Source organism: Lepidochelys kempii, chromosome 23 (genome assembly GCF_965140285.1).
Source record: "Lepidochelys kempii isolate rLepKem1 chromosome 23, rLepKem1.hap1, whole genome shotgun sequence".
Lineage (NCBI taxonomy): Eukaryota > Metazoa > Chordata > Testudines > Cheloniidae > Lepidochelys > Lepidochelys kempii.
Window position 1 is genome coordinate 12411834 of NC_136402.1, and position 27372 is coordinate 12439205.

The window sequence follows — 27372 nt, forward strand, 5'->3', positions numbered from 1 at the left end:
AAATGAGGGGTTCAGGATGCGGGAGGGGGCTCTGGGCTGGGGCAGGGAGTTGGGGTGCAGGAGGGGGTGAGGGCTATGGCTGGGGATGTGGGTTCTGGAGTGGGGCTGGGGATGAGAAGTTTGGGGTACAGGAGGGGGCTCCAGGCTGGGGGGTGGGGCCAAGGGATTCAGAATGTGGGAGGGGGGTGCAGGTTGATGCAGGGGGTTGGGGTGTGGGAGGGGACTCCGGGTTTGGTGGGGGGCTCAGAGCTAGGGCAGAGGGTTGGGTCTCGGCATTGGGGCACAGGATTATCTCGTGTGGCTCCCAGTCAGCAGCACACCCGGTCTAAGGCAGGCTAGTCCCTATCTGTCCTGGTACCGCGATGTGCCCCGGAAGTTGCCAGCACGTTCGGGTGCTGGGGTGTGGGGGCAGAGGCTCCACGCATTGCTCTCGCCCACAGGCACCACCCTCCCTTCTCCCATTGGCTGCGGTTCCTGGCTAATGGGAGTGTGGAGCCAGTGCTCGGGGAGGGGGCAGCACATGAAGCCCTTTGGCCACCCCAGCCTAAAAGCCGGACTTCTGGGGTGCAGCGCAGTGCCAGGACAGATAGGGATTAGCCTGCCTTAGACTGCCTGGACTTTTAATGGCCCGGTCGGCGGTGCTGACCGGAGCCGCCAGAGTCCCTTTTCAAACAGGCGTTCCAGTCGAAAACCGGACACCTGGTCACCCTAGGCTTAAATTACTGTGAGACTGCACTAGAAGCTCTGCATTTTCAGCAGGGATACATCTGGCTACGGCTGTGCAGCAGACTGTTCTGTGAGGGAGGGGCACTCCAGTCAGCAAATATAAAGCAAATGTAAGTCCATCATGAGCTCCATCTCTACATCAATGGAAGGTGTAGTAGGAAGAGGGCCTGAAACATAAGCCCATGTATCAACCATAAGCCCAGGTATCAAAGGCCTGGTATGAGGCCTGAGCTAAAGTAGTTAAAATCTTGCTGCTATAAAGCAAAGTTAAGTTGTGAGCAAGAGGCAGGCCCTGCTCACAGAATTGATTGCAAAGGTATAGCTTGTGTTATAAAAGACTTGGTCCCTACTACATTGTAAACAAACTAATTTAATCTGTGTATTAAATTTGGGTTACTGAAAACAAGAAAAAATGTAAAACAAATAAACAATTTTATTATGTTAACTAACTTAAGCTGTTTAAGGTTGCATCCCACAGATAAAAGAAAACAGGTGATATCACACCCCGAACACACCAAACTTACCCATTTCCCCCCGTAGTTGGGCTGTAAAGGAATGACACACATTTGAGTAACAGCAGAGTTTTTGTTCTATCCTGTAAACAAATGTTTTCTACATAGTATGGCTTGGCAAAGGTGGCTGTTAGGTGGGAGCTATAAAAAGGTGCAGGAAAAGCGTAATGGTTCAGGATGCTGATGGATAAGGAATTAGCTCCCCCTGCATCCTCTACTCATACCAGTCGCCCATGAATATTACTGGGACAGATATGGCAAATTCCTAAAATATCTTTGGGATATCTTACTGCAGTGTTTTCTCTGTAATGCTTTCACTTTCCAAAGAAATGTGTTTACAAATAAAAAGCTATGCAGTAACCGGTGCCTGCTGGCAATTCCAGCTGCACATAGCCTTTGAAGAGAAAGTAAAGTACAGATGCAGGCCAGTTTAAGCAGTCTGACTTGCTGGGGATATCACATTGTAGGCAGGGAACTGTGCAGCCTGGACAAACCCCAGACAGGAGGGAGAGAGACAGAGATCTCTGCCCTAGAGAGGTGATGGCTGATGAGCCCTCAAGAGACCACAGAGGGGTAACACAGGGAGAGTTGCCCTGAACTGTGATAATCATGTCACAGTTTTCAAAATGCAGAGCAAGTGGACAACCCATTCATTTAGCCTGGCTTTCCCATAGCTGCAAAAAGGAAAACAAAGAGAGAAGTAGGAAATTTGCAAAAAAATGTTTAATAATTATTGCTTGCTAGCTTCTGGGAGGCATATAGACAATATGAGACACTTTATCAGAGTGACAGGTTTCAGAGTAACAGCCGTGTTAGTCTGTATTCGCAAAAAGAAAAGGAGTACTTGTGGCACCTTAGAGACTAACCAATTTATTAGAGCATAAGCTTTCGTGAGCTACAGCTATACCCACCTGCAGAAGTAAAGAAACAGATTGATAGAGCCAGAAGAGTTCCCAGAAGTTACCTACTACAGGACAGACCTAACAAAGAAAATAACAGAACGCCGCTAGCCGTCACCTTCAGCCCCCAACTAAAACCCCTCCAACGCATTATTAAGGATCTACAACCTATCCTAAAGGATGACCCAACACTCTCACAAATCTTGGGAGACAGGCCAGTCCTTGCCTACAGACAGCCCCGCAACCTGAAGCAAATACTCACCAACAACCACATACCACACAACAGAACCACTAACCCACGAACTTATCCTTGCAACAAACCCCGTTGCCAATTGTGCCCACATATCTATTCAGGGGACACCATCACAGGGCCTAATAACATCAGCCACACTATCAGAGGCTCGTTCACCTGCACATCCACCAATGTGATATATGCCATCATGTGCCAGCAATGCCCCTCTGCCATTTACATTGGTCAAACTGGACAGTCTCTACGTAAAAGAATAAATGGACACAAATCAGATGTCAAGAATTATAACATTCATAAACCAGTCGGAGAACACTTCAATCTCTCTGGTCACGCAATCACAGACATGAAGGTCGCTATCTTAAAACAAAAAAACTTCAAATCCAGACTCCAGCGAGAAACTGCTGAATTCATTTGCAAATTGGATACTATTAATTTAGGCTTAAATAGAGACTAGGAGTGGCTAAGTCATTATGCAAGGTAGCCTGTTTCCTCTTGTTTTTTCCTACCCCCCCCCCCCGATGTTCTGGTTTAACTTGGATTTAAACTTGAAGAGTGGTCAGTTTGGATGAGCTATTACCAGCAGGAGAGTGAGTTTGTGTGTGTATGGGGGTGGGGGGGATGTGAGAAAACCTGGATTTGTGCAGGAAATAGCCCAACTTGATTGTCATGCACATTGTGTAAAGAGTTGTCACTTTGGATGGGCTATCACCAGCAGGAGAGTGAATTTGTGTTGGGGGGTGGAGGGTGAGAAAACCTGGATTTGTGCTGGAAATGGCCCACCTGATGATCACTTTAGATAAGCTATTACCAGCAGGACAGTGGGGTGGGAGTAGGTATTGTTTCATATTCTCTGTGTATATATAAAGCCTGCTGCAGTTTCCACGATATGCATCTGAGGAAGTGAGCTGTAGCTCACGAAAGCTTATGCTCTAATAAATTGGTTAGTCTCTAAGGTGCCACAAGTACTCCTTTTCTTTTATCAGAGTGGTGATTTGTAAGGTGATCAGACACTCTAGAAATGAAACTGCTGGACATTTTGAGGTAAATGAGACAGAATAAGTAAGTCAATAAGTAGAAAGTTTAGAAATATAGGATACACATTGCAAAGCAGAAAAAAATCTGAATATCGCTACTTACAAATCAATGCAAACTTATCACAATCATTACGGAATTGGACTGCAACAGATTAAATTAGATTATTTTTTTTTTTATTCTTGAACGTTTGGTTAACAATACATTTAGCTGACTGAATTTTTAACTTTGTGAATAGCACCAATCAACCTTATTGAATGACCCACATAGGGACAAATATCTTGTACTATGTATATATTTTACCACCATCCTGCTGTTCCCATCACTGGTTCTTTCTCATGTCCTCCAAGAAAATGTAATTTTTTTTTTCACAATATACCATGGTCACTGCATTAATTACCTCTCCCACCTGTATTTAATATTTGCTTCTCATACGATCAAAGTTTAGCACATTATGCAAAGATTAGCAGAAATCCACTCTATGGATTAGCCCTCTTGCAAAAACTGTCATCTAATTCATCCTTGCTATAATCGCACTGACTTCACAACAGGGATGAATTTGGCAACTGCTGTGTAGTAGACTCCACTGATATGGAGCAACACTCTAGATAATAAATATATATCACATACAGTTCCTTCATGTCATGCCACAGCTGCAATCAGCAAAGAAGCTGAGGCTAGATCTCCTTAATATAAAGTTCCTGGGGCTTTGGAATACCCTCCTGACCTAGGTCTGAAATAGCATGGATTGCCAAACTTTCAGAGCATGCTTCAGAACTCACCAATATGTTGAGATGTTATCAGACAGAAGGAGTGAAATTTTTATCTGATTTTGTATTTTGAAATAATTTGCAAGGTGCTCACAGCTTGCACATGGGCACATTGTTTAGCTGAGATAAAATAAACACATTTTTACAAATATATTCTTGCTTTTTTGAGAGAAAAGGTGGGTGAGGTAATATCTTTTATTGGACCAAATTCTGTTGTTGAAAGACAAACTTTCAAGCTCACACAGAGGGGTTCTGCAGAGCTGTTCCCAGATCTGAAAAAAAAGAGCTCTCTGTAAGCTTGAAAGCTTGTCTCTTTCACCAACAGAAGTTGGTGCAATGAGAGACTTTACTTTACCCACCTTGTTGCTCTAATGTTCTGGGACCAATACAGCTTCAATAACTTTTCCTTGTCTTGGTAGCTTGAGTAGAAGCTTACAGAAATCAATGTAAACTTACCCCATTCCCTCTGCAGTTGATCTAAAAAGAAAGTACACAATTTTCTTTAGTAAAAAAATGATTTAAATGGGAGGAGGGAGTGAGTTGGGATAGGGGTTTGTTAGCTGCGATTATAATAAGATTGCAGAAAAAACCTTGGGGCTTATTTTTCCCTGGTGTAACTACACTGACATTACTGAAGTTACAGCAGAGATGGACTTGGCCACCGCTGTGCAGTGGATTGCTCTGAAAGGGAGCACTGCTTTGATCAGCAAATATGAAGCACCTGTAATTCCATTATATGCTCCATCCCTTTCTACTTGAGTGGAAACCTACATAAATCAAGTCAAACTTACCCATTTCCATCCGTAGTCGGTCTGAAAAGGAATGACACAGATGTGAATAATGGAAGAGTTTTTCTCCTGTTCTATAGGCACTGACTTTTTTTTTTTTGGCCGGTGGGTGCTATCGAAGTGGTGTGTGTGCTGAGCAGGGTGGTGGTATACTCTGCCAGTTTTGGGGGGAGGCTATTTTCAGCATATTTATATACTTCTTACCTGTTCTAATTATTGAATGTGTCTATCATTGCTATCTTTACTATTTTAATAATGATTAAATTGTTATGAACTACATAATTACATTATCATGAATTACATTATATTAAAACCATTGCAATCACCTACAAGCTGTCTTAACTAATGTCCCAATTTAAAGACATTATGTCTCACTGTAGCTTTCTGGATGAAACTGTCAATCTTATTTACATCTAGTTCCCTGGTATTGTCTTGATGAACATTAGGACAGTTACATTATTCAGTTGTGTCTGTCCCACTGATGACTGGAGATAATTTTTAAGTCTTCTGAAGCTGGAGTATGAGTTCAGGATGATACAGGCACAATGAGAAGGATTCTTATACATTTGCATTACTCTGGAAGCATAGTTATACTCCATATTCTTTATGAAAATATGCTTGTGGTAGGAATATGACATAATTAAGATATGCTTTATGCAAGATAACTCTTGTAAGGTATCATTGGAAAAGTTATAATGTACTGAATATGATTATCCTATTTGTATGCCTGTATCATTTCTGTATCTGAAATTAGGAATACTGACTCTGTGTCTATATTTCAACTATGCTACTTTGGATGACACCCCCTGCTAATACTTCAGGTACAATGATGAAAAAGCTGGACAGTGCTGATGGCCAACCAGCAAGAGACAATGGACTGTAAAAGAGCTTAGTCTTCCTGTGAACTTGTGGGTCAGCCTGTGAAGAATAGCCACAGGGGCCCAACAGAGGCATGTGACCATGTCACCTGGTGCTGGAACCCATCTTGAATTCTGTACTTTTCCAGGAGAAGCTGGTGTGTGTGTGTCAAACTAGGAAACAAAGGACTCCCACCTTATGCAAATACTATTTAAGGGTGGGAAGTGAGGTAATCCAGGTCATCAGTTCTCCCCTCCTACCCCATCCAAGATGACTGCTGGAAACAACTAATGTTGGGGGGAGGGATAGCTCAGTGGTTTGAGCATTGGCCTGCTAAACCCAGGCTTGTGAGTTCAATCCTTGAGGGGGCCATTTAGGGATCTGGGGCAAAAATTGGGGATTGGTCCTGCTTTGAGCAGGGGTTTGGACTAGATGACCTCCTGAGGTCCCTTCCAACCCTGATATTCTATGATTCTATGAACTGGGGGAAATAACTGGCCCCAGGCTAGAAGGGCATCTGGCCTGTGAATAAGATTATTAGAATCACATTTAGGGTGAGAGCTTACATACAACCAGTTTCTTTAGTGTATTAAGCTTAGTTTGCATGCTGTTTTATTTTCTTAGTAATCTGCCTTGTTCTGTCTGCTACCTCCTTAACGACTTAAAATACACCTGTTATAGTTAACAAATTTATTTCTGGTTTACAATATAACCCAGTTTGTGTGATTTTTAACTGGGGGGGGGCAAGAAGTTGTGAATACCCTCCTCCACATTGAGGGAGGAGGCGAATTTTGTATAATTTTGGGTTTGTACTCCAAAGGGGGTGGACATCTGGCTGTGGCAAGCCCCTTAAACTGAGCCTTCCCAGCGTGGATCTCTGTCCCTCTGTGCAGCTGTGTGTGGCCCTGCCTGTGTGCTTCGCTGGAAAAGCTAGCCCAGCAAGACCAGGTAAAAGGGGGCCGAGGCTGGCAGAATAGTCTGACTCAGTGGCATCCCTGTACACCAGGTGACATCCCAGGGGGTCTAGGCAGCTAGATCAATTAGACAGCTCAGTAAAATAGGATATACATTTCTGAGAGAGAAAAATATCTGAGATCAACTGCTTAGAATCATTGCAAACTTACCATAGTCATTGCGGGATTGCTCTGCAACAGATTAAATCAGTTCAAAATGTGCGTTTTGTCATTGGAAATTTGGTTTAACATTACAATTGGCTGATTGAATTCTTAACTTAATGAATGACATGAATCAGCCTTATTTAATGAGCCACATATGACGGAGTATTTAATCTTTAATACTTGTTTTATGTTATACATATATAGCCACTATTTCACTCTCTCACTATCTCTTGTACCATCAAGCAAAATTATCTATTCTTCACAGTGTAGGATCACTGTTTTCATAATATCTTCATCCAAATTCATGCTGTATTTGAAATCTGGCTCCTATCATATCATAGAATCATAGAATATCAGGGTTGGAAGGGACCTCAGGAGGTCATCTAGTCCAACCCCCTGCTCAAAGCAGGACCAATCCCCAACTAAATCATCCCAGACAGGGCTTTGTCAAGCCTGACCTTAAAAACTTCTAAGGAAGGAGATTCCACCACCTCCCTAGGTAACGCATTCCAGTGTTTCACCACCCTCCTAGTGAAAAAGTTTTTCCTAATATCCAACCTAAACTTCCCCCATTGCAACTTGAGACCATTACTCCTTGTTCTGTCATCTGGTACCACTGAGAACAGTCTAGATCCATCCTCTTTGGAACCCCCTTTCAGGTAGTTGAAAGCAGTTATCAAATTCCCCCTCATTCTTCTCTTCCGCAGACTAAACAATCCCAGTTCCCTCAGCTTCTCCTCATAAGTCAAGTGTTCCAACCTCCTAATCATTTTTGTTGCCCTCCGCTGGACGTTTTCCAATTTTTCCACATCCTTCTTGTAGTGTGGGGCCCAAAACTGGACACAGTACTCCAGATGAGGCCTCACCAATGTCAAATAGAGGGGAATAATCACATCCCTCGATCTGCTGGCATATCTAGCACTATGCAAAGGTTAGGTGAAATCCAACCTTCATAGTTATCCTCTTTCTGGGAATTAATGACATTACATTTGTTCCAATAGGAATATCCCAAATACTTTGAAAAAATGCTGCAACCTAGTCCTTCCTTTTTCTAACTGTACTGACTTCACTGGAATTACAGTAGGGATGAATTTCACCAGTGAAGTACAGTGGACTACACTGAGAGAGAGTTGCGCTCTTGTCAATAAATGTAAAGTACACACAGTTCCATCAGATGTACCATTTAACATTGGCCTGCTTAGAAGGCTACATAAATCAATACTAACGTACCTCTTTCCCTTTGCACTTGGTCTGCAATGGAAAGACAGAGTTGAATAAATACATATTTTTGCCTTCTTCTGTACACAAGTGTTCTGTAGGTGTGATCCTGAAACAAAGCTGGTCACTGAGAGCTCATGACCCTGGTACTTCACATTGGCACCCCATAAAATCCTGTCAAATTCCAGATCAAGACTCATCTTTGAGGAAGTTTTTGATATGTGCACAAGATGAGACAGAATACACTTGTCAACCTTACAGCAAGATCTCTCTTGAGGACTCCCACATGAACAATGAAATGGTCAACCACACATGTTGAACTTGTGAGAGCAGCAGCTGTAAAAAGACCAAGTAGCTGCCTCTAAAGCAGGCGAGAAGGCCTCAGATCTTACTGGTTCCAGAGCAAATGTAGTTTTCCCAGCCACAACACAGAGAAAGAAGGGAGGAGGAGAAAAAGATGTGAAAAAAATATTTTTGCAAAAAAGAGAGTTAGATTAGGTAGGCAGCTTATGTCGATAGCTCTGTGTGTCACCGCCTGCTTCTGTGAGGTACTGAGCACCCTCAATTCACATTTGGCCAAACCCATAAGTCTTATTCAGATGTAACTCAGATAAAATTCTCAAAAGCATAGATAGTTCTCGGAAAACATCTGCTCAATGTGCATCAGCAGTCAAAAAAGCTAACAGAATGTTAGGAACTGTTAAGAAAGAGATAGATAATAAGACTGAAAATAACATAATGACACTATATAGATCCATGGTATGCCCACACCTTGAATACTGTGTGCAGTTCTGGTCACCCCATCTAAAAAATATATATATGTTAACATTGGTAAAAGTACAGAGAAGGACAACAAAAATGATTAAGGGTATGAAACAGCTCCCATACAAGAAGAGAGTTAGAAGACTAGGACTGTTCAGCTTGGAAAAGAGATGACAAAGGGGGAATATGACAGAGATCTAAGAAATCATGAATGGTGTGGAGAAAGAGAAAAGGCAAATATTATTTACCCCTTTGCATAGCACAAGAACTAGGGATTACCTGATAAAATTAATAGGCAGCAGGTGGTTTAAAACAAACAAAAGGAAGTACTTTTCACACAACACACAGTCAACCCATGGAACTCATTGCTAGGGGATGTTGTGATGACCAAAAGTATAAATAAGTTTTAAAAAAATTAGATACGTTCATGGAGGATAGGTCCATCAATGGCTATTGGCCAACATGGTCAGGGACACAAGCCTGTGCTCTGGGTGTCCCTAAGCCTCTGACTACCAGAAGCTGGGACTGGACAACAGGTAATGCTGATAAATTGCCCTGTTCTGTTCATTCTCTTTGGCACCAGCCACTATCAGAAGACAGGATAGTGGGTTAGATGGATCATTGGTCTGAGGCAGTGTGGCCATTCTTATGTTCTTCATGTTTAAGAAAAAGAATATTGTGCCAATAAAGACTAAATAAAACCAGCATTTGGTAAACTTAATCCAATGGACTATTCAGGTGGGTAAAATGAGCTTTCACCCAATTGAGCATTTGCAAAATCTGAGCCCTACAGTGAAAGGTTTTGGGGGTTTGATTGTTTGTTTGTTTTTGAGTTCCTCCTGCAAAGTGGATTATTGAGCGACTAGTGTGGAGAATTTAAATGATAGTAAATACATTTTTTCAATGAACCAAATAGAAAATTCAAACAAAATCTGAGTGAAACTCCTTAGAAATGAGGCCAGACTCACCAATCACATTCTGGAACTGGCCTGTAAAAGATTAAAATTGATCAATGTACTTTGTTCGTGTTAAAATTCACTAATTGTATTTTAAACATCATGAACATCATAAATTAGTCACCTTCAGTGAGGTTCATGTGGACAAATATTTGGATCCAGTAGTTTTGCTATCAGTAAATTTGACCAGCATTGTGTTCTCTCTGCTGCTTTCAGTCAGCTTCTCCTTGTTTCTTTCAAGGAAAATTAACCTCATTCACTTGCAATATGACAGTTTTTCCATTGATCCCAATGCCAAAAGAGACCATTCTAATAATGTAGTCTGATCACCTGTAGAACGCAAGCCAGAGAACTGCCCCAAAATAATTCCTAGAGCAGAGTTTTTAGAAAGGCATCCAATCTTGATTTAGAAATTGTCAGGGATGGAGACTCCACCGCAACCCTTGCTAAATTGTTCCAATGGTTAATCACCGTCACTGTTAAAAATGTACACTTCATGCAAATTAAACAAAAAAAAAAGTAAGTTAACTTACTTTTGCATTTTCCAAAAAAATGTTCGACAGTCACAGCAAGAAACAGCAAGAAACAGATTAAGAAACCTACTGAAAGATAGAACATGTTACTATCACCACAATGTAGCCTCAAACATGGGAGGTATTTCTAGGTGTTACAGTTTTGGACCTAAACAATGATGGACTTTTTTCTCATTCTCTAAAGTATGGTTGTCTTTATACCTTGATAGAGAATGAGAGAGACTATATTTCATATGGAATAATAGAGGCCTGCCTTCAGTGTCCCAGGGAATTATAACAAAATCCAAAATACATGTACTTACTTTTGTGTTGCTAATTGCTCTATCAGACTACGCTGTGAACATTTACATTAAGCTTATAAATGAGCTAAACAGCCAGTCCCAGAATGTTTTTTTTTCCTTCACACAGAACTGCATTCCCAATCTTATGTATTCTAATAACCTCCAATTCACTTCATAGTGAACTGGCCCTCATCTAGAATATTTATCATTCTTCTGGTTCTGTGTGAGACCTGACTCTCATGATGGAGAGTGTCTCTTCCAAATGTCTGTAGCCATGTAGCTAGTCTTTAGGTTTGGAAGGATTCAATTTTTACTGACAAATGTCAATAAACTTCGGTTTCATCGTCCACAAACAAACTGAGGGAAAACATTTCTACCAATAATAATAAAAATGTGTAAATAGACAAAGTAAGAAAAATGTTGCTTGAGAATTTATTAGAGTCTGAATAAGGATATTTTACTTGGTATATTTTGACATACAATGTTCACAATTTGTATTTTAATGGTTATAAAGCTCTATCTTTTTTGAATTTCAACATCTACTGTCATTAAATAATTATTGTCTGACACCCCCTCTCTGAACCCACCATAATTTTCCCTAAATGTGAAAATTTAAGTAGGTAAACATCTAAAAACCCCTTAAAATCCATAATTTTGCATAACTATGAAAATTTAAATGATAAAAATAAAAATTGCTTAAAAATAAACATTGATATTATACATCAAAATTGTAAAACAATAAAAAATCTAATTCTACCAAGCCTATTTATCTTTGGTATTACGATGGGCTATCACTAAAGATGAGTGAATTGTGAAGAATATTTCACATGTATTTGTTCAAATTTAAAGACTAATTTGGATTTGGCCATGGTCTCAACTCTCTCATGTTTCCTTTCTGAGAACTTTCAAGTTAGTATGAATACTCAGGAAAAACAAATTTTAAAGCTGAATGCTCTTATATTTATTATAAAGTGTGTTTCGAATTACAGAACCACTTATATTGAAAATATGCCCTGTGCTGATCACTTTACAAAAATCATCTATGCAGTGTTGTAGCTGTGTCGGTCCCAGGATATTAGAGAGACAAGGTGGGTGAGTAATATCTTTTACTGGAATGACTTCTTGGTGAGAAGAAAAGGAGTACTTGTGGCACCTTAGAGACTAACCAATTTATTTGAGCATGAGCTTTCGTGAGCTACAGCTCACTTCATCGGATGCATGCCGTGGAAACTGCAGCAGACTTTATTTATACACAGAGAATATGAAAAAATACCTCCTCCCACCCCACTGTCCTGCTGGTGATAGCTTATCTAAAGTGATCATCAGGTGGGCCATTTCCAGCACAAATCCAGGTTTTCTCACCCTCTACCCCCCCCACACAAATTCACTCTCCTGCTGGTGATAGCCCATCCAAAGTGACAACTATAAGCTATTACCAGCAGGACAGTGGGGTGGGAATAGGTATTGTTTCATATTCTCTGTGTATATATAAAGCCTGCTGCAGTTTCCACGATATGCATCTGAAGAAGTGAGCTGTAGCTCACGAAAGCTTATGCTCTAATAAATTGGTTAGTCTCTAAGGTGCCACAAGTCCTCCTTTTCTCTTTACACAATGTGCATGATAATAAAGTTGGGCCATTTTCTGCACAAATCCAGGTTCTCTCACCCCCCTCCCAAAAACCACACACACAAACTCAATATCCTGCTGGTAATAGCTCATCCAAAGTGACCATTCTCCCTACAATGTGCATAATTAAGGTGGGCCATTTCCAGCACAAATCCAGGTTTTCTCACATCCCCCCCACCCCCATACACACACAAACTCACTCTCCTGCTGGTAATAGCTCATCCAAACTGACCACTCTCCAAGTTTAAATCCAAGTTAAACCAGAACATCTGGGGGCGGGGTAGGAAAAAACAAGAGGCTACCTTGCATAATGACTTAGCCACTCCCAGTCTCTATTTAAGCCTAAATTAATAGTATCCAATTTGCAAATGAATTCCAATTCAGCAGTTTCTCGCTGGAGTCTGGATTTGAAGTTTTTTTGTTTTAAGATAGCGACCTTCATGTCTGTGATTGCGTGACCAGAGAGATTGAAGTGTTCTCCGACTGGTTTATGAATGTTATAATTCTTGACATCTGATTTGTGTCCATTTATTCTTTTACGTAGAGACTGTCCAGTTTGACCAATGTACATGGCAGAGGGGCATTGCTGGCACATGATGGCATATATCACATTGGTGGATGTGCAGGTATACGAGCCTCTGATAGTGTGGCTGATGTTATTAGGTCCTGTGATGGTGTCCCCTGAATAGATATGTGGGCACAATTGGCAACGGGGTTTGTTGCAAGGATAAGTTCGTGGGTTAGTGGTTCTGTTGTGTGGTATGTGGTTGTTGGTGAGTATTTGCTTCAGGTTGCGGGGCTGTCTGTAGGCAAGGACTGGCCTGTCTCCTTGGTGAGAGAGACAGGTCTGAGGAAGAGCTCTATGGAGCTCGAAAACTCTCACCAAGAGAAGATGGTACAATAAAAGTGTAACCGCCAAGGCGCTTACCTAGGTTCCTGGGGCTCTGTGTGCTAGTAATTCAGGGAGAGGCACTGTCCCTGAGAGGAAGGGGGGCCAAGGGCAGATTCAGAGCCTGTTGGCAGATAAGAGAGAGACACTATTTAGAGCATCAGGAGCCTAGTCAGTGTGGGGAGAGTAGCAGCTCTGCCTGCTCAGAAGAGTGGCAGTGTCTGAGAGAAAGGAGGGGGAAGAGTCAAATGACTGACAAGTGAAAGCCCAGGAAAAAAAACTAACCTTACACATAGGAAGTGAGATGCCCTCCCCTGGGAGCCCTGGAGAGGGGAGGAGCCATTTTTGAGGAGTCTGGGGTCAGCCACAGAAAGGGTGGGACTGGCTGTGGGGGCTGGTGAGTCCCAGGCCTGCATGCAGAGCCCCCTGAGAACTGGCATCTGGGCACCTGGCAGCAAAATCCCACAGCTTGGTCCTTTCCCTCTTCAAGGTGACTCCCGGTCTGTAGCGTTCTGTTGGGAAAATTTACCACCCAGCCAGGCTGAGTTAGCCTTTCAGCTAACTCAGCCTGGGAAAAGCAGTCACCACATGGTATCTCTGCTCTGGCTGTTGGTTCAGGGCTGCCTCCTGCTGTGAGTGTGTCTGAGCACTAGGGTGGGAGACTTAAGTGAGGATTTTAGTAGAGCTGATGTAATCTGCACCTTGAGCCTTGCACCCCTTTGTGGTGAGGGGAAATCCTGGGACCAGAAGTAGCCCAACTCCTGCCAGCAGCGATCATCAGCCCCTCTGCTGTGACTGAGGAGGCCAGATCCATCTCTGAACCTGAGGATCATTCATGGAGTTGTGAGTGCGCCATCCTTTAGTTAGATAGTCAGGGAGATTGTTTGAGAGACCCCCTAGTCCCTGAACTGTGTCCTCAAGCCAGGGGGTAAGGGTTTGGAGATTTCACTACCTGCTGCCTATTAAACATGTGGAGGAACTTACCGCCTTATCCCACATGTGAGTCATTTGGGCTGCACTGAGCCCATTTAGCCAAATTGCTAACTGCTGCTGCACAGAAGATATCGTTGTCACAGGTCATCAAATGTCCCTACAAAGTACACATACTAACAGGACTCTAATTTTTATGGGTATTATCAGTATGGGGATAAAAAAATGAGGTCTGTTTGGGGAAATTCATGGATATTATCAGTATGGGCACCGGTGACTTGGAGAGTAGGGTTTTACCCAGTTATGTTATATTTACTTCCTGTTTAATATAATTACTTTGTTGAATATGTTGTGTGCGTTTGTGTTATTTCTTGGGAGACTCCAACTATCTGGCATGTAAGTGGGAGTTACTCTGTGGTTAGAATGTTCTTTCTAAGCTGCCCTGGTGACCTTGCCAGGAATGCAGGAATGTGTGAGGGGGACCAAATAAATTCATACAGGAAGAAAACAAAGAAGTTACACACTGCTGAGCTGGAGGTGGGATCCAGATGAACCCAGGCATGTCCATCAAAACTTGTAAGGAGACTAGCACTAAAGGAGGTAATTGGGTAGATAGAGGATATTATAGAAGATATTACCTCACCCACCTTGTCTCGTGAATAATCTAGCCACATAACATAAACAATACCACCTGAGTTATTTAACCAATATACCGTGGAAGTTGAAGCTCAGATATAAAATATTCACAAATGCATTTGTGAACATTAGGAATTCCCAATTTTGTTAAAAAAATCAGCAGTTTTGCCTGAAAAAAATTAGGTTTGGGGTGTCTAATAAAACATCGAAAAAGATAGAGGGAAGCAGACACTTTCGACACAAAAATTAATTTGGTCAAAACCCCAATTTTCTACCAAAAATAGTTTTGATGGAAAAAATTTTGACCAGCCCTAGTACAATATGAGTGATTTGCAGCATTTGACCAAAATATTCAAAGTTGGGACCTAAAGAGAGACTCCAAAATAAAAGGTTTCAGAGTAGCAGCCGTGTTAGTCTGTATTTGCAAAAAGAAAAAGAGTACTGGTGGCACCTTAGAGACTAACAAATTTATTTGAGCATAAGGTTTCGTGAGCTACAGCTCACTTAATTGTGATAAGCTCTAGGTTTTGAGGGCAGTGTGTGTGAGAGTGTATGTGTTTTTGAGAGAAAGAAATACACAGGTGATGGGAAGAGAAGTTGTAGTCGCTCTCTGATCCGACTGTATACATATATGTACTATTTACTATTCCAGTAGCTCCTTTCCTAGACCATTGATGAAACTGTTGGCAGGTAGCTACCCCTCCTTGGTGTGTACCCACTAAGCAATCTCTCATCCTGAGTGACCCCATAACAGAGGAAAGGCCAAATTCTATCCTGACTGGCAAAAGCTGCAACACTTTGAATGAGATTGAACAAATCCCTCTCGAAGTAGAAATGCCTCACCCATCATAGACATGCAGTCACATCTGAGAGGAGTGCAGATGCAGTTCTACATCAGAAACACTGCATGCTGTGGTGTGATCATCCTGTAAGCCCTTCATCTGTTAGACTCCCATAGATTTCAAGAGCATCCATTTGCCCCTTTAATCCATTCTCAGCCACAATCAAAACTAACACTGCAAGATGATACGATGGGAGATGAGGGTGCTGAGCAGGTCACAGACATGTGGTCAGCATCTTGAAGAATAGAGTCCTAACTTGTTACAGATGAATTATTTGGGGATAGAGATGAGTTAAGATTCAGAATGTAAAGATTTGTGTTTGTTAGTAGGCAGGATGATGCCCCATAGACCAAATAAAAAAAGCAGTAACACTTGCTCAGAAGAGGGCAAGTTTTCTGGAATAATAATAATAACATACAAAGTTACATACCAAAGTCTTGAGCAGTTGATTGTTGAATCATCTCTGATTCTGTGTTGACGATGTCACAGGTAACCTTGGGAGTATCACATGACACAGCAATGGCGCTTGCTACTGTGAAAAGATTCTGCTCATCCTGCACTTCTGTTGTCTCAGCCAATGAGTTTATGCTTTGTCCTTTGTGATTTCTCCAGAAGACAATGGGCTTTGGATACCACCCTTTCCATTTACATTCATATTTGCAAACTTTCTGCAGATGCATTTGTAAAGAAGTTTCATTCCCTACCCCTGTAAAAAAGGCAGCATTATCACAATGGATGCATGTCTGACAATGCCGAGAGATGCTCAGAGAGGGTACAGTGTGAAAAGATCTCAGGGGCATCTACATATTTGTTCACTGTTTCATCTCAAAGCAAAGAGTGAATGTTTTGGTTAATATGATTTAAGATAAATCCCAGTGGAAACAATGGGAAATTGTTCTGCCTGAACAAAGATGAAGGTTCAAGTATTGCTCTCATTTATACCTTTACAACCTCAGTGAAGCTAATAGTTCTGCATGGATGGCAGAATTTGCCCAGAATATTTACACTGAGCAGAATGTGCTCCACAAAGAGAAAGACTGAGCTCCAGCCAAATCCCCAATCACTGCCCCTTTACATAGTGTCTCTCACCCTGAATAACCCATCACACTTTACAAACTTTAAAAGAAAAAAAGAAACCAAAAATAAGCTTTAGTGTGAAAAGATGGACACATATCGCTGTTCTCTGTCATTAACAGATGGCTGCCATACTAACCCTGGCATAGTTCAGCAAAAAGGCACATGAAGGACTCATTTTGTGTAGGAAGAAGGGGGTTCAATTGCCACCTTCTGCTTATAGATAAATAGGTTATGTTAATAAGATGGCAGAAAAAGAAAGAAAATATGTGGAATTGCCACAGGACTCTATCTGCAGTTAAATGACCGTAACCTGCTGTACGCCAATATATTACACTAGGGTTACAGAATCCTATACCTGTTCCAACCCTGTTCTGAAGCCCTCTCCTTCCTGGCCCCTCAAGAACCAGTGTATCTTGTATATCTCTTTATTCTGAATTTTAACTTCACACACTAAGAGAAAACTACAATTCCATCGTAACTCATTTGCTACTCTCAGCCTTTGGTTTTGTGTATTTGCTTTTGTATCTCTTCAATAACACCTAGATCCATCAACACGTAGATAAGTGAGTTCAAGTTTCCAGATGAGCAATTCAGAAAACAAAATTACATGAATGGACAAAAAATGTTTGTGAAACAGCTAGATTAAAGTAGGGAAGGGACGGACAGAGAGTGGGCCAGGAGGAAGTGGCAGCAGAGGTGGATGGCACAGGGGCTCCTCCTTTGCTGCATGTGCTTCCACCTGCATTGATCTGCCTGTCTAGACATGTCATCTGATTCCTTAGTTGAAACTGAGGAAAAAAATGTTGTTCTTCTGAGGGCTAGTGTACACAAACTCAGGGATTTCAGCAGTGCCCTTGAATCTTTTAGTGTTGGCAGTGCTTTATCCATCTTCAAAGAAAATAAACTACAATCCATAAAGGGGAGCTCTTCAATGGTCTGTTGTATTTCTACAGAAATCCCCAATGACTGAAACCATGATAAGCAACAGATGGTAACTGCCATTACCATGACTCTGGCAGCTGACTTGGCCACATCCAGAGAAGCCAGCAATGCAGACCTTGCAACCAGTTGACCTTCCAGCAGGAGGGATCAGCAATTAAAACTACCCTTTAAGCTGTGGTGTGCGAAAGCATAGGTGTCTGGCCTCTAGACTGTTATGCCCTGAACAACTGAAACACCTCTGTGCAGTATGCCCTGTTTACAGCAAAGCTGCCCTTCTGCTTTTGCCCTGAGACCTGGACTGCTTCAAGCCAGAACAACTGTGGGTTCAAATTGAATGTGGTAATATAATGATTTTTTATCATATTCTTAGGTGACCATTTCATATCACCTCATGGAAGGCAGCTCCAGAAAATATCATGCTGACAACTGAAGCCTGAACTGCTAAGGAGAAAACAATTCTCACTAGAGAGTGGTTCTGCAAGAAGATGCTAGACTTGCATAAAGCATTCAGCATCCTGAAGGACAAAGTCCGAACTGACATGGGGTTGGGGATAGAGATAGAGATGACCTAAGTAGACAGCTCAGAATATAAGCCTCCATGGTTATTGGTAGGCATGATAATGTAATACGTAAGGGCCAAATAGAACAAGAACCCCATTGTATGCCTGGAACAGCCTGTAAACACTAGCAACAAGAATTAACAAAGTGAAAAAAATAGCTTGGTATAAAAAAGTTACATAGCAAACTGGTGGGTGCTTGATTCTTGACTGATCTTTAATTCTGTAAAAGGAAAAGGACTACTTGTGGCACCTTAGAGACTAACAAATTTATTTGAGCATGAGCTTTCGTGAGCTACAGCTCACTTAGCTCATGAAAGCTTATGCTCAAATAAATTTGTTAGTCTCTAAGGTGCTACAAGTACTCCTTTTCTTTTTGCGAATACAGACTAACACAGCTGCTACTCTGAAACCTTTAATTCTGTGTTGATGATGGTGCAGGTAACCTCAGAGGTCACACATGGCACAGTAATGGAGCTCTCTGCTGTGAAAAGTTTCTGGTCATCCTCTCTTAGGGTTGTCTTAGCCTTTGAGGTTATGTTTCCCCCTTTGGGATTCCTCCAAAGGACTTTAGGTTTTGGATACCATCCTCCTGATTTACATCTATACCTACATACATTCTCCTTCTGATCCATTTGCAGAGATGGTTTATCCCCTAACCCTGTAAGAAAGGCTTCCTTATCACAATGAAAAAACATCTTCTAGTGCAGAGAAATGGAAAAGAAAATGTTCAGGAAGGACACATTGCTAAGAGATCTCAGCAACATGACATCTGGATATTTATTCACTGCTTCACCCCAAATCAGTTTTCCTTTTTATACCAAAAAAGGTGTGTGTGTATGCTGGTGGATTATTTTAATAGTGATTTAACATAAACACATTGGGTAAAATATTGAGAAGACAGAAGTTGCTCTCGTTTACTATCGTATGACCTTTCTGAAGTCTGTAGTGCTACAGGGGTTTAACTAAGGGCAGAATTTGCCCATACAAGCTTTCACTAAGAAGAATGTACTCCACCAAGAGAAAATCTTAGCTCCCATCAGTGTACAAATAAAAAATCTCTCTATATATCACATTGTCAATCATTATTATTGATACCACATATTAATATTCATTAAGCACACAATTTCAATATAACATTATACTGTATACACATTTCTCGTAGTTACATGCCCAGAATGGACGTATGTATTTTTTATAATCCTGTTCATTAATGCTAACTATCCTATAATACTTAAAAGCTGACTTCAGTTTTGGCATTAGAAAATAAGAAACTTGTCAAAGGCAAAACACATTAATGTTTTGCCCATATACAAGCAGGAGACTGGTACCTGGAATGGTTGTATCCAAAACAAAGATAAGGAAGATACAAAACAGCTAGTTAAGGAACCGGGATGAATTGTTGGGTTGGATTTTAGTGATGTGTAAAGAGTTTTTTAACTTGTAAAATCATCTTATGAATACTCCAGGCTGAAATGTGTAACTTTGGAAACACAATGCGTAAGGCAAATTTAACAACAATGCATGAGACAGCGTCCCCAAAACAGGTACCACATTTTGAACCTTTCTTCCTGTGCACACTATTATTGACTTTTAGCAATTAACCTGACTGACATTGGTTATTTTGTATTTTGAATATATTTCATACCGAATCAAAGTGTGGTTTAGCAATAGACTATACAATTTACCAGCACTTCCCTTCCTAGATACAGTCACTTCATAATAACCTTTTATAGACAGTAACAGAAAAATAGCTGGTTACTGGTAGTAGAAATTTCCTCATACAAGGATGGCATGGGTCAACCATTGCTCTAGTGCTTGCTCCATAGGTAAAAAGTATTTTTTAAAAATATCTTAAAACTGATCAGAATTCTATAGAAAGGAAGGATGGGCTTACGGTTAAGGCTTTCATTGGACTAGGATGCAGATGATCTGGGCTCTGTTCTTGGTTCTACCACAGACTACCAGTGCGACTTGGGGCAAGTCACTTACTCTCAGTTCTTTAGTTCCCCTTCTATAAAATGGGAATTATAACACTTCCTTTCTTCCACCCATTGTCTGCCTTGCCTATTTCATTATAAACTTTTTGGGTCAGGGACTCTTTCTTAGCCTGTCTGTCTCGCACAAATAATAATAATAATAACCACTTTCAAAGGTGATTTATGTACTTCTGAGCCTAAAGGCAGGTCTGCACTTAAAATGCAGGATTGGTGCAGCTACACCGATGCAGCTGCTGTAGCATTTAAATGAAGACACTCCTACATCTAATTGGCATAGTTAATACATCTCCCCAAGAGGCAATGGCTATATCGGTGGGAGAAGCTCTTCCATGGACACAGCACTGTGTACACTGGGGGTTAGGTCAGTATAACTACGTCGCATGGGGTGTGGATTTTTCATACCCCTGAGTGACATAGTTATACTGACATAGATCTATAGTGTAGACCCAGCCTAAGTCTCCTGAAAAATTAATGGGATTTAGTCTCCAAAGTATCTAAGGGCTTGTCTGCTTGGGAACACTCAGGAAGGTTGATCTGAATCAACTTTTAAAATGGATTAGTTAAACCACAGTAAACCCATGTGGGTGTTCTTATTCAGAATTAAAGTGGCCTTAATTTGATTTAGCTTAGTTCACAAATCGAATTCAGGCAACTTTAATTCTGAATAGAGATGTCCACACAGGGGGTTAATGAAATTTAACTAATCCACTTTACATTCAAATTTTAGTTAATTGGGATTAATTTTCCAGAGTGCCTCTGTGTAGACAACAACTAAGTAACTTTTGAAAATGGGACTCAAGATCCTAAATCTTTTTGCCACTTTTGAAAATTTTATCCTCATGGAATAAAATGTATTTTTTCAACCTGAGTGTGGAAAGAAAAACATCTGTTCTCTGTTGTAAACAAATTGTTGCCATAATAACTCTCATAATAACTTCTTGAGGTCCTTTCCAGCCGTACATTTCTTTGATTGTATGTTGTTATGGCTTCTACTTATTATTATTATTATTATTATACTTCGAAAAGGCTTGTTAAAAAGTAGTTTAAATTTCACTCTCACATCCCTTTAATTTTTGGGAAATAGATTTACTAATACGGCTCCAAGAATTGTCATTTTAAAGGAAAATAAAGGGGAGAGTGATTATTATTGATACCTCTTCTAATAGCAGACAGTCTGAAATCACTTCTGAAATCAGGAAACTGATCTCACAGTGAGATGCATTAGACCATGTAGTAGCTTCCCAATGGAAGAAGTGGAAACTCCATTATTTAGGAGTTTTAAAGCAATAATAGACAAAGCAATAGAAAATGTGCTGTAGAGAAGGGACAAACCCATGCTGGCTCTTGGGGAGATAGAATAACAGAGTTCTGCTACATTTGCTTTCTCCAGTTCCAGGCTTTTCTTACCTATAACCAAGACTTCAATGATGATCTCTCTGTGAAAAAAGTTGGCTGAGGCAGAGCATACATATTTCCCTTCATCTTCCACCTGAATATTATTCAGTTTCAGAGAAATATTTCCTTTCCCAAACTCTTTTCCTTTAAAAACTTCTGCCTTTTTTTCATATTCCTTCCTGAGCCATTCTCTGCTGTTGTCTCCATTTGGAGACAAGTAGCTCATTGGGCATTTGTCACTCTGTGGATAAGAATTAACCAGGGGTCTGCTTTCATCATAGAGATAGAAATAGATTAGCTTATCCTTTCCAGGTCCAACTTTCCTCCATTGCAACTCCATGCTAGGGGGCAGATGTTTCGTAATCAGCCGGCAGGGAAGAATGGCATTTTCTCCAGTTACAGTGGTAATTATGTCATATTCTGCCTCCACATCAAAGAAACCTGAAAAATGTTCAGGGGGTTATATTTGTACCAGCAGCACATAATGCCTCATATTAATGTGCAAGAGAGAGAGTGAAAAAGAGGCAGCCCTAATTCTCCTCTTATTGATACTGTTTTTACAATAGTGTAAATTCATTAGCTTCAGGGGGTCAATCACATATACACACAGATAAGTGAAAAGAGAATCAGAGTTCTACTATCTTTTACATCTGTGGTGAACTCAAGAATAGTATTTGAAAAGAAATGCTGAGTTGTACAGGTCTTCACTATGCTGTACCAAAGGCTTGTCTACACAGTGGGGTAATGGGCACTACAGAAGTGTAATTAATAAAGTGCACCAATGTGTTGTTCATTAATTGCTCTGTGTAGACCTTGATGATGCACACTAAAAGTTCCCTAGTGTGATTTACCATATTACTGTTTCAAACAATAATACAGTAAAGCACTCCAGGGAAACTTTAGTGAGTACCAGCTGGATGTCTACATGGACTAATTAACGTGCAATCCATTAATACACTTTAGAAATCACACCCCAATAATGTGTGTTGGTGCTCCATGTAGGCAAGCCTTGAATGACATGGTTGGCCACAAGGCAGATGCGTTTAGCCCGATTTCGTAAGTAACAGCAGGAATATTTACTTTGACAGTACTGCATCTCTTACCTGAAATTGCAATAACTTTTTTGCGGTGCCTCTTCAGCAAGGGGTTTCTTATAGTGCATGAGATAGTGTCAGAAGCAGTATCTGCGACCCTGAGCGTACTGTGGATTTGATACAGATCTGTCCCATCTTTTTGGATTCTTGTTTCAGCCATAGCAGTTATGTTTTGTCCTGTGCTGTCAGTCCAGCATACTTCAGGTTGTGGGTACCACCCTTGGGACGTACACCTCAGAGTGACTGAATTATTCTGCTGATGGTCTATAGTTAGGCGAGGTGCAGATCCAAAACCTAGAGTGAAAACCAATTTCAGAAAATGTTAAACAGGCTGAAGAACTAGCTAACCAACCAAACAAAGAGTGCTAATGATGAATGATCACCACTATCATTACAGTCACCATGACCTATTGAATCTACACTATAATTTTGCATTTCCAAATATCTTAAATTCATGCAGAGAGATTTCCACCTCAAGAGATCACCAAACACTTCACAAGCTGATCCCAAACTGTATCTAGACATGACTACATCGTATGTATGTGACAGCTTCACTTTTGGGATGGTAGAAGGTCAATAAGGAAACAGTATTTTCAGAAAAAGGGAGATCCACCTTTGTGCTCCCCATATTTTGGACTCATTCAGGGGCTCTGCTAGGTCCCAATGTAAGTCATAGCAACCTTAGGGCTATTCTACCTTACACTTTGCTTCCCATGGTCCCCTATGATCCCTGGGTAGCAGAGCATAGCCAAAGCACAGTGAGCTCCAGCCATACCCCTACCAGCCCTTAGCCTGCTCCCTCTCTCCCACAACCCTGACATGCCCCTTACACCACGTCCAGAAGCAAGGCCACTATAGAGCCCTTACATCAGCGCTACACTGGCCAAGGAGAACCTTCTCTGTACAAGGGGTAATGTCAGCGGTTCATTTCCCTGTAAAAGGGCCTTTGTGTAACTGAGAATCAGGCACCGTGCATACAAACCACAGGTTGACAATGACCTCACAATCCCACCGGACTCTGTAATTTATTGCCTGGATGCATATGTGTGTGTGACGGGAGGTAATGGCCCAGCTTTGCCCCTGCGCTTTATTCATTTTATTGCTCTTGTGCAACAGCAGCACACACAAGGCAGGTGGATGAGGATTGCACATGCCACTAGCAAAAAGCCAGAGAAAAATGTACATGATGTGTTCATGTTGTGTGCATACACTGGGTATAATTTGCATATACTATGCGAGATGGACACCAAACTGCTGAAGCTTCCCTGACTCCCAGTCCTGCACTTCCTCTGCCCACCTCCCATAACATTGCACACACATGTGTGTTCATCTACAACAGATGCTGTTTCTCCTTCCCTTGCCAGCTGCTGAGCCCTCCATGTTGGGAGGAAAGGATTAAATGGAAATACAGCTGGCCACACACAGTGCACTGCAATGGAGAATTAGCGCCACTGTGATAAGTGCAGCATTGTTTACTGCCAGCAACACTTCTGTATGAACATATCCATGCTTACCTGCAACAATCACCTGGGCAATAGCTTCTTGATAGACACCATTGTTTGTCACCGCACACACATACTGCCCACTATCTTCTACTTGCACTGGAAAAAGCTTCACCCTAACGACTCCATTCTCATATTGTCCTTTAGGAGCATCACTCCTGTGCTTGTCCCCAGCCTGGCCCAGCTCAGTACCATTTTCTGTGCTGTTGTAAAAATATAACGTCATATTTTTGCTCCTTTCCCATTTATACCAATGCACTTGAACATTAGTGGGGTTGTGGCCTCCGGGCTGGCAGGACAACATCACACCTTGTCCAACCAAGGCAATTGCAGGATCAACATGTACAGTGACAGTAAAACCATCTGCAAGAAAGAAAATAAATCATGATCATCAATTTTCTTCAAAGGCTTGACATTGGTGTTGAGAGAACAAAAGAAAAACTAGACACAATTACTGAGACACAACAGCAGAATTATGTTTCATGGTAGAAATGTACCTCATCTAACCTAATTATCCCCCTTCAGAATGGAGAGAGCATTTGAGGTTCTCACTAGTAGCTCAGCTATGCACAGATTTGAGCACGAGGTGGCGCAGACTGAACTTCTCAGGGGTCGGTGCAGGATGCATAGTCCCCCCTGAAGCTCCAGGCAGAGTAGGAGCCTGTGCCGTCATTAAAGATGTTACAGTGTGTTCTCCTCTCAGTGGCTGGCCAGCATGGGGAGGTGGACAGCAGAGCTAGGGTTAGACTTGGCAGAATTCTATTTTTTTAAATAATTTTGATGGATGATATCAATGTTTATTTTTAATCAATTTTTCTATTTTTATCTATTGAAATTTTAAGAGTTTTGCAGACTTATGGGTTTTAAGAATTTTTTTATTTGTATCAATTTAAATGTTCACAGATACAGGAAATTATGGAGGAGCACAGAATGGGGGCAGGCCAGACTATTATTTAATGACAGTATATTCTGGGATTCAAAAACTTAAAGTTTATAAGCATTAAAACACAATTGTCAACAGAATATATCAAAAGTGTAGCCTGAAATCAAACTCCAACTTCTTACTTTGTATCTCTGAATATTGAGCAGCAATGGAAGTATTTTTCATCGGTTTGTGTGCGTACAAAGCAATCAACATTTATCAACATTTACTGATAAAAATCTAAGCCTAGTTATTGTCCTGCTTTCTGCCCAACCCTTTTGGGTGGCTTGTGCCTCTGTAAGAAGTAGGAGGGAGAAGTCCCTGAGTACAGGAAAAGGAATTGTACCTGGCCACCATTGTGTGAAGTGTGGGTGTAACGATCTTTCTGCCACTTGGAATATTAACAATTATTCTGTTATTTTAGGCTTCTTCAAACAATACTCCTGGACAGGGTAAATGTCCCATCTAAGCATCAGTGTCACTGTGCTTTCATCCTGATATACGGCTCTCTGTACTTTTTCATAGGTTGAGGAGGTGACTAATGATAACTTTAGCATTGTGTAACAGACATGGAGTATGGTTAATCCCCCTGCTTAATGAAGCAAGGTCACTGAGACTTTACACACACCTGAGATCATGTAAAAACAACCAGGGAGGTAGACAGGCTCCAGCACACAATGATGTTAATCCCAGCTCAATGCCATTAGAGTTCCCAAATTCTCTTTGGGTTTCCCCTCTTCAGATTGCATCATGGTTTCCATACACACGGTTTACACAAGCAGCAATGTATACATTTATTTCCTGATCAGTAGTTAGGAAAAATGGTGCTCTTACCCCAAAGCCATTTCCCAATTATATAAACAAATGGGATGGCGATTGATTTGATCCATGCAGTCATTGTGAAGTGATTGCAGTCTTATCCATCCAACTCTCTGCTAAGGGAAATAAAAAACATTACAAACTGTAGCATGAGGTTTACACACAACTAGAGCTGGTCAGGAATTTTTCTACAGCGGGGCTGCATCAGAAAATGTTGATTTGTCAAAACCAAAATATTTCACGGAAACAGCACACCTCACCAGTTTCAGGAGAGTCTGGGCTTCCAGAATCCATGGTTCTGGGGTGGCTCCCCATGCAGCCCAGGGAGACTCCAGGAGTCGAGAGCACTCAGCTGCTTTATTTCATATTGGGAAAATTTAATCAAAACCATTTGATTTAAAAAAAATGTTTTTCTGAATTTCCTTTATGTGAGAAATTTCAAATTTTCCAGTTATGTTTCCAAATCAAAATTAAATTTTTTTCAAAATTTCAGAATTTACAATGGAATGGAAATTTTGAGTTTTGGCCAGCTCTGCACAAAACTGCATTCATTTTACATGGCCACTTCTACTTTCCTGAATAGTGAAACTCTAAGCTAAAATTATCTTTTGTGGAAGCAGATTGAGGGAAGAAAAGATAATTCATCTGATATTTAGTTAACCGGGGACACTTTCACCTGTCAGTGGCTGCATGGATCAAAAGCAGGCCAAGCTGTGGGTGACATAAATTCAGCACCATTCAATGACTCTTCTGAGCTATGCTGATTGTCCCAGACAAGTTTCTGATAGAAAAATGTTCCCATGAAAAAGTTAAAAAGCAAATGAGTAGTAATCTGGTCCTTTGCGGGACGGGGCTTATATAGACATGACATAACATTCCCCAAAGTGGTCTCTCTAGATCTCGGTTTGGGAATTTGTGCTTCTTCCTTTACTAATTCTGTTCAGATATTATCGAGAAATTTAGTCTCCATTAATCTCAAATGCACTGGCACTGATTTTTGGTTTTGCCAGTGGGTGCTCTGTCCCGAGAACCCGCTCCCACTCAGCTTCTTCCCCAGTGGCTCTGCCCCTACTCTGCCTTTTCCTGCCCCTGCTCTGCCCTCTCCCCCAAGTGCCTCCCACCTGCCACACGCTCCTTTCTGCCCCCTCCTGCCTTAAGGGCGAGTGATGGAGGAGGGGCGGAGAGGAGCAAGTGGTGGGAGCATTGGGAGAAGAGGTAGAGCAGGGGCAGAAAGAGGCGCAGCACGGGTGGGGCCATGCAGGAACAGGCCCAGTGGGGACAGGGCCTCAGGGCAGAGTGCAGGCCTCGGGTGCTGAGCACCCCCTATTTTTTTACCATGAGTGCTTCAGCCCTGGAGCACCCATGGAGTCAGTGCCTAAGCTCAAATGGGAACTTTTCACAAACACAAAAACCATTTAAAAGAAAAAAAATTCAACT

The 27372-nt window shown here is 41.3% G+C and overlaps 1 protein-coding gene across 1 annotated transcript in view; it reads right to left on the bottom strand.

Annotated features, from left to right (window-relative positions):
- LOC140901851 (butyrophilin-like protein 2) overlaps positions 1-26014 on the bottom strand; it is a 29285-nt gene extending 3271 nt beyond the window's left edge. The window contains exons 1-9 of the mRNA XM_073321275.1: positions 25951-26014; positions 24207-24557; positions 22702-22986; positions 21611-22039; positions 16058-16333; positions 10423-10488; positions 9902-9922; positions 4981-5001; positions 4646-4666 (exon numbers count right to left, since the gene is read on the bottom strand). Coding sequence (XP_073177376.1) covers positions 4646-4666; positions 4981-5001; positions 9902-9922; positions 10423-10488; positions 16058-16333; positions 21611-22039; positions 22702-22986; positions 24207-24557; positions 25951-26014 — 1534 coding nt within the window. The remainder of the gene's footprint in view (positions 1-4645; positions 4667-4980; positions 5002-9901; positions 9923-10422; positions 10489-16057; positions 16334-21610; positions 22040-22701; positions 22987-24206; positions 24558-25950) is intronic.
- Between the last annotated feature and the right edge of the window lie 1358 nt (positions 26015-27372).